The 8,780-nt window shown below is 33.6% G+C and overlaps 1 protein-coding gene across 1 annotated transcript; it reads left to right on the top strand.

Moving 5' to 3' along the window:
- Positions 1–4,591: 4,591 nt before the first annotated feature.
- Positions 4,592–8,093, top strand: LOC111910996 (GDSL esterase/lipase At5g33370). The gene is made up of 5 exons (XM_023906763.3): positions 4,592–4,908; positions 5,237–5,364; positions 5,864–6,106; positions 6,672–6,924; positions 7,771–8,093. Exons 1-5 carry the CDS (start codon positions 4,668–4,670, stop codon positions 8,007–8,009), a joined length of 1,104 nt encoding a protein of 367 aa, XP_023762531.1. The 5' UTR covers positions 4,592–4,667; the 3' UTR covers positions 8,010–8,093.
- The last annotated feature ends 687 nt before the right edge of the window (positions 8,094–8,780 follow it).

Here is an 8,780-nt window from a genome sequence, read left to right as displayed (position 1 = left end):
ATGTTTTGACTTGTATGGTGTTTTCTGTTTAAAATATTAGGAACCATGGATGATTATAAGTTGAAGACTGCAATGAGGTATGACCTTCATCTAAGCATACAAGAAATATCTGATGATATATTGGGATTATACTTATATTGAAACTTCATCTTACGTTTCATAGCCTTGAGTTTTGAAATGACAAAAAGTGGTTGTAGGGAAATAATTTTATATCTCTTATCAAGCATAATTAATTATGTGTATTTTTCCATATATATATATATATATATATATATATATATATATATATATATATATATATATATATATATATATATATATATATTCTCTTTCTTATTTCAGGAAGTTCGCTTCATATATAGTAATATAAGTTAACCCTGAAAATTTGGCTTTTTAAAAGTTTTCAGCTCCATTTAAATAATGACGATTAAAGTAAACCTCAATAATAAAAATTTAGCCTTGATCCTGGTGCTTTTAGACATTAAATAATAGATATATTTTAATTTCTAAATATAACTTTCGCTTCTTATCAACATTTTATAGAATTTTGCAGGTGCTTAATTTTCTTTTTGAAATGAACGTAGTGCAATAATCAGTGGGGTAGTGGAATGATCGACCGAACGAAAGAGAAACAGGAAGCCCGCTGTCAAATCTTCAATGTGTCAGACGCATGTATGATGATATGACAAAGCACTATCAGGTTTCTAACTTGTATATTGCCTAAACTGGTAAAAATATAAGTTGGTTGCTATTGAGGGTAAAAATTGAAGCACATTAATGTGAAAATATATAATTTGGTTGCAATTTTTGAACATGTTGGTTGCTACACTGGGTATTCAATATAAGTTGCTATTTTTAAACAAGTTGTTGGTTTTTATTGGCCAAGAGGCTCATTCATTCGTAAATGCTCCATATATTTGTAGAAAATATGTTATTCATGTAAATTTTCATTATGTTTTCGAGAATAAGATTAAGTTCAAGTATATAATCGTACTTACTGTTTTCATTATTTAACTTTGATATGGTCACAACTGATGTAATTTATAGTCCTGTATGATTAAACAACATTATTAATCGAAGCAATCCGCTTCTTGAAAAATCAAATGTACTAATGTGTATAGGACGTTGGTTTTAATAAAAATTATACGTGTTAATGCTTTTGAATTATTTTTTGAACTTTAGGTTAAAACCTAGAAATATTTGTTTTATTATGTCAATTAGAAAAGTATAATTTTATTCTGTATCTTATGCTTTTATGATTCCATTTTGTTTATCTTGTCCCAATGCTTTATACTGAAAGCCAACAGAGGAATATCGTTCTAAAACTAATCATCTCCTGGAAATGTGCATTGATGTATTGTGTTTTAGAAAATTGACATTTTTATGAAATAAAACTAATCATTGTCCGGAAGTTATCTGTTACAATGAATCTAATCGTCATCTGCCACAATAAAATTAAGACTAAGAGGTACAAAATATCAATACGTTAGAACAATCGAATGAAAGAAGAGGGAGTGGACGGAGTTTCAAGATTCAGAACATAGGGTAAATCAAATATGGAGAAATAGCTTTGACAAATCCTTATTAAACGTTGCTTTATATGCAAACTTACTCTCACTCTGTCTCTCTTCAAAACATCAGTCGACTACTCTTCTACAAATGGATTCCCCTCAACAAACATCATCCTCTATCGTTTACTAAGCCCGCCAAACGATGGAAAACTACAAAAGCTCCTACCGTGTACGGTTACAATATTTTCGTATGTCAAACTTTATGTTGCATTGTCCAGAGGGGTCTCATGTGGCAATACAAAGATGGGTAATATGTACAATAACTTTATGCATCATATCTTATTTGGTCAACGTATGACTTTTGGCTTTGGACCAAATCTCCTTCTCCATCCCGTCCAACAACTTCCCCGCTATTTCGCCCTTTCTTTAGCCAAATAATGTTATACCTCTGGCCATTTATATAATATCTTCGCTCTTCTCCATTCACCATCTACACCTTTACCTCCTCCACCAATCTCCTCTTTCTCCATAACCCGTGACCAAAACCACCACACACCATTGTCTCCACTACCTCTCACCTAATACCACCGTCGCCATCAAATCCTAATCATAGTACCACCGTCGCACCATTATTACGTCGTCGTCACCAGACACTCAACCATCATCGTTCTCCTCCATCTCCCCCTTAATTGGAGACCATCGCAAGCCATTAAGCATGCCCCACTCCATCTTCGCCCACATTGCACCCTCCTCAACCTTTGGTGCAATGAGAAACCCTAGCCACCATAATCTTCAAACTCATTAATTGGAGACCATCGCAAACTCATTCAACTATGTCGTTGTATTCTCCATGAATAACCCTAGCTTAGAGCTCCCATAAGTCCCCCTATTCCCAAAAAAAAACTCATTCACCATCGCCAACGCTCCTCCGTCTCTCTCTGTTAAAAAAAAAACTAAGTGTCACCACCACAATGAATCCCCACCTTCTCTAGGTTCGTATCAATGATTTTTGTTGGATAAAAGAGTATTTTGTATCGTTTTATACATTTTTCTGTTGGATGCATAGGAATTGATGATTTTTGATTGCAGAAAAGGAATCGGTGGTTTTTATTTCATTTGAGTGTTTGTCACACAACTATTAAAATCACTTCATTTATTCAATGATTTTATCTTAGTTTGATTGGAGGTTGCATGAAGATCCCTAATAACCATTATCTTCAACATGTACCATCATATCCTCCATCATCCACCATCGTCAACATACACCACCTGTAGATCCTACCGTCATTAGCACCACACCATTTATTGGGTTTACACTACCATTTCCTCTTTTTTCCCTCTATTTATTCTTTGCCTGTTTATAAAATTAATAATACAGGTTCATATTTTGATTAGGGCTCAGTTTTACTTTTTTGATGATACATTGGCATACATGTTTATAAAAATCATTGCTTTCAACCAAGTAATTACTAATGAGTTAGGTTACTTGGATTAAATATTATGTATTTTAAATTGTACAATAAATATATGTTTTGTATTATTTTTATATTTTAATGTATATCAGGGGCGGGTCTGGGGTCGAGGATTAATGGTATCCCCATCTCCATCCCCACGGACATTTTTTTATTCGGGGATTCCCCATCCCCGATCAGCTTCAAGTCAAAACGGGTGCGGGTTTCGGGTTCCCCATCCGGTATGGGGATTTTTGCCATCCCTATATTTAATGCTATTGTATGTTTTTGAATTATCAAAAAACCCTAAAACAAATCTAAATAGAATAATTATTCTTTAATACTTAAAATTATTGAATAACAAGTCCATGATGAAACTCGATATTGGAAATTTGAACGCATAAACTTTATTAACATATATGGTAGCAATTTAGTACTCAAAAAACCAAATTAATAAAATTAGATAGCAATGTATGTTTATTTCCGAAACAATATGACTTAATATTCATAATTAAAAACTAACATCATTTTATAAACACAATATGATATTAAAAGTATTAAAACTAATCGATTTTTGACATAACTTTATGTTCCTTTAGTTAGAGAGCTAACTTACAGTGGATTTAATAACTCATTTTTACTGAACCTTAAATCCTAAACTCTAAGTCCAAAACCCTAACCCAAAAATATGAAACACAAAATCTATATGTTAAAAGAAACTATTAGCCGAAACACCATATGTTCTTTGTAAATAACATGTTTCTGAAATATAACTATATGTTCTTTGTAAATATAACCATTCATCAAAAGAGAATTAATTACTCAAATAAAACTAACACCTATCAAAGAGAAACTAATAGCATAAAAAAGGTATAAATATGAAAACTTCTCGACCATTTACGTCAGGCCTATAACAAGTATCTAAAAAAGATGGAAAACTCGCCAAACACATCATGATGCAGACTACAATAGATTCGGGGCCATCCTAGACTTGAACCAAAGACTTTCTTTGGTGCCCCCCGGTCAATAATTGTGGCCTCGCAATCCTTCATGTATGCTCCACTTGGCTCGAGGATGAATTATTATCCAAATAAAAATACAATATAGATATATTTTATTTATAAATGATATTTAAAGATAGAGTGTGTGTTCTTTAAAGAAGTATTGCACGATAAATAATGTACATTTAATTATGTGTTTGTATATATATATATATATATATATATATATATATATATATATATATATATATATATATATATATATATATATATATATATATATATATATATATATATATATATATATATATATATATATATATATATATATATATATATATATATATATATATCAAACTGGACCATGTCTACAGCTCTTGGAACAATCACATATTTCAACATCTAACCAAAAGGAAACAAAATACTAGCAGATTTCAGCCAAAGAGTGATTCCTGTACAAAATGTACGTATACAATGAAAAGAAAGTTACTGAGTAATTAAATGCACCAAAACTACCACGATCTTGTGTAGTTGGGATTGGCCACATATTTGACCTAGTCTACTGTCATATCACCATACTTCCCGCTGCGTATTAAAAGGCATCATTGAACTCTTGCTTTCAGCAGCATTATAAAAGCAGCCTTAGTCTTTGTATATGTGCATATCTTACACCTACTTACATAGCCAAATCGTGTGGCACTACAATGGCAACCTTAAAATCACAAGCGATGTTCTTGTTTTTAGCTTTGCTAATGTTGAAAAACGTTGCTCTTCAAGCCCATGCTCGAACATTCTTTGTGTTCGGTGACTCATTGGTCGATAATGGGAACAACAACTACTTGGCTACAACAGCTCGTGCAGACAATAGGCCTTATGGGATCGATTATCCCACTCGACGCCCCACCGGCCGTTTCTCCAACGGACTGAACATCCCTGACCTTATCAGTTAAGTTCATGTTTCCGTGATCTGACATTTTGTTAGTCTCTTACCTATAAATTAATATGTTGCATTTTATATATATCAAGAAAACTGAATTAACGTTTTCAGGCATCAGGCATGAGCAGTACGTAGAATATTCTCGTTCTAATATTTTTATAAGTGAACGTACCAGCTGGCCTAAAACATTGTCTGTTATAATTCCGTCAAAGCTATCTCGTTTTGTGTAATAGTTATATGTAGAGCTAAAATATATTCAAATTAACAACTTTCTTTGTTTTTTTTTTTTTGTTTTGTTTTTTTTTCTAATTATTTATTAGATCTGACTATCACCAGGTGAAGCCATAGGTGCAGAATCAACATTGCCATACTTGAGTCCTATGCTCACTGGTCAAAAGTTACTTGTTGGAGCAAATTTTGCTTCTGCTGGAGTTGGAGTACTCAACGATACCGGAGCCCAGTTTGTAAGTTAATTACACTCTTCATTCAAGGGCATCTAGCTATTTTTTCACGTGCCGTATAAATTCAGAGTTCAGATCTGTATATTGTCTGCCAATGTATGGGCTGGATAAAGCAATGCAAAAAAGACTGGACGTCTGACAAAATGACACCTTTAAATTTAAGGGAAAACTAACAACCTTCAAATTCAAAGTACTTAAAGTTGCTTTCTTTTTCTAAAGTAAAGATGTAATAATATATAAAACAGGTCCTTGTTAGACCTCCATATTATTTCCTTGCACCTGAACATTATGATTTAGTTGCCTTCAATTTTCATGTTGATAGGAAGCCCACGTTTTCCCAGTCTCTTAAAGCATAATATCAAACACACTAACACAAACAGAGTATCCTCAATATTTTAAAATATCTAAATCTGGCTTTCATGCAACCTTTAAGACGAATGTTTTATTGGAATTAATTACGGGATTTGTGGTTCATATGATATAATATATATATGTGGTGCAGGCAAACATCATAAGGATGCCAATGCAAATGGCAAACTTGGAGCAATACAAGCGAAGGGTGAGTGATATAATCGGTCCTCAAGAGACTGAAAAGCTTATAAGCCAATCTTTAACACTCGTGACTTTGGGAGGCAATGACTTTGTGAACAACTACTATTTGGTCCCTTTTTCTGCAAGATCTCGGCAGTTTGCACTTCCCAATTATGTCGTATATGTCATCTCCGAGTACCGGAAAATTCTAATGGTAAAGTTACTGTTCATTGCATCTTTATTGTTTTTTATATAATACATGCATGAGCATGATTAGCCCTTAATTTGAAGCATGTTAAAGAACATGAGAACTATGTTATTTTGCTACACTCGACGATTCAACTGATTATAATATAACATAATAAAAGCATATAAGGGGTGTACAGAAATTTATTTATTTCTAAAGAAAGGAGGTAGATGCATCTTTCTGACAGCATTTTTATTACTAAAGATAGAATTGAAGTAGGTTTTTCAGTGTACCAAACGCATTTAATATGAAGTTATTACAGACCAAGAGGGTACATTATATCAAAATTGACGAGTTGAATCCTTCTGGTGGCCTATTTCGGTCGTTGTAGTTAAGGAGGCCACCAAACATAAGTAAAATCACATCGCATAAGAAATTTGTGGTGCCATGATTCGACGTGATTGAATTGCATCATGTCAGTGACGTATTATGTACGTCAAGACGTTGTCTAGCTTTTTCTCTTGAGAAATCAAAGAACTTGCAAACCAAATGTTGAAATTTTCACCACTGACCGATCTATTTTTGAATGCAGAGGCTTTACGAATTGGGATTACGTAGGGTTTTGGTGACGGGCACGGGCCCAATAGGTTGTGTGCCAGCGGAACTAGCCCAACACAGCAGGAATGGAGAATGTTCGGCTGAGTTGCAGAGAGCAGCAGGATTGTTTAACCCGCAACTCCAAGAAATGCTAGACGATCTCAACCGAGAGGTCAGGAGTACTACGTTTATTGGTGTCAATATTCGTCAATCCAGCATCGATTTCATCTCTGACCCCGGAAGATATGGTATGTCTCCTAAATCATCAGCGGACTAATGCTCACACAGAAAAAGTAAAACACTATGATTTGTATGCGTGACCAATATATATTTGAATAAACAATTGACACGTAAGAAAATGCTAATCACAAGTGATACAAAAAAGTTATGTGGCAACTACGTACAAGCTCACACGACATGAACTCCAAACAAAATAATGAGTTTGAGTAGGAGAGTTTAACCCGTTCAATAATCTGTTATCATGACCACGGAAAACTGAACGATTAAGGCAGGGTTGAAAACTTCTAACAAATGATCTCTATATTTATATTTTTTATTTATATGTAATTAGGTAAATTAGATTTACCAAAACCAAAATAGATATAAAAAAACTTTGGATTTGATGGTTTTGTAATGTAAAACGAATTCATCGCCCTTAACCAAAACTTCATTTTCAGTCTTTATTTCCTCTCACATTCCATCTCCTCCTTGTGACCTCGCCCATCTGCCTCCCCATCTCCTCTCTTACCACTTTGTCCTCTAAACTTATACATTTTGTTCTTCTGTCTCCTAAATACTACTCTTTCTGGTTATTCACTTTTTCAATTCCACCTCCCAAACTATTAGACTGTCAGTATGTTGAGTGTTGAAACATTACACGACACAACATGTCACGTTAAAAGACATAAACCCAAAGCCTAACATGAACTCGCCACAAAATTGAACGGGTTGACACGACATGATAATTTCAGGTTACAATCAATCTCTCTCAACCCGTTTAATGTTTTAACCGACCTGACACGATATATACTTTGCTAGGTCTAATGCATATTTTATTAAAAAGTTAATCACCCTTTTTATGTATGTCTTTGTAGGATTTGTTACTGCGAAGATAGCATGTTGCGGGCAAGGACCATACAACGGAATCGGACTATGCACACCATTATCGAATTTGTGTCCCAATAGGGAAATATATGCATTTTGGGATCCTTTCCACCCATCAGAGAAAGCGAATAGACTCATCGTAAAAAACATTTTGGTTGGCACTACCGATTACATATCACCCATGAACCTCAGCACCATCATGACTTTGGATGCTGCAGAAAAGGTGTAACGACACCGTTGATTTTTAAATGAATTCAAACTCTTGTACCAAGAATCTATTGCATTTGTTATGTTATTTACGAAAGATTTTAAATGTTGTTGATTTTGAGTGTGATAAGTTGGTACTCGGTTCTGATTGGTGTAGCATGTATCATGAAATGACTTACGACGTTTAGAATCTCTTTCAAAATGGATAAAAAAATTCGTGTTTTTTAGTTGGGTGATGATGAAAAAAATGTTAAAAAGATGTCAAGTTCTTATAATAACTAACATTATGAATCAAATTTAATATTATCTATAACCTGAATATAGTTTCACTATAGATTAAACTAATAAACATGAACATAAAAAATTTATGCATTGGTACATTTTTTGGACGGTGGTGTCCACTACTTTCAAATCAAGATTTAGATTAAGATTACTGTTTTGGACCGTCTAGAATAGTAATAATCATTTTCAATGTTTTTTTACATCAAGTATGGATTTATAATCAATTCGTACAAGATAGCTTCATCTAGTCTCTAGTCACAAATATGTTGGGATGACACCAAAACAAGTTAAGAACTTTAGACAAATATAAAACAATCTTCAATCAACCTTACATAAATAAAACTTCTGAATGACCAGGAGGAGAGACACTAGAAAAATCGGCTAGGGTTAGAACTTTATGTTTAGGCCGAAATTCTAATGACGTGGAGGGTTTATATATGGCTGAGAGCTGCTAGGGTTTCTGGAGGAAACCTTAATTTCCTGCTTAAGACTTAAACAACCTATGGACTTC

This window comes from Lactuca sativa, chromosome 8, assembly GCF_002870075.4.
Source record: "Lactuca sativa cultivar Salinas chromosome 8, Lsat_Salinas_v11, whole genome shotgun sequence".
Lineage (NCBI taxonomy): Eukaryota > Viridiplantae > Streptophyta > Magnoliopsida > Asterales > Asteraceae > Lactuca > Lactuca sativa.
The sequence above is the reverse complement of the archived record's forward strand: the minus strand, read 5'-3'. Positions and strand labels throughout refer to the sequence as shown.

Bases quoted from the DNA above. Each gene is read 5' to 3' on its own strand.
- LOC111910996 (XM_023906763.3), top strand. From the start codon at position 4,668: ATGGCAACCTTAAAATCACAAGCGATGTTCTTGTTTTTAGCTTTGCTA. The intron at 4,909-5,236 runs GTTAAGTTCATG...GACTATCACCAG, and splicing joins GAACATCCCTGACCTTATCA to GTGAAGCCATAGGTGCAGAA. The intron at 6,107-6,671 runs GTAAAGTTACTG...TTTTGAATGCAG, and splicing joins AGTACCGGAAAATTCTAATG to AGGCTTTACGAATTGGGATT.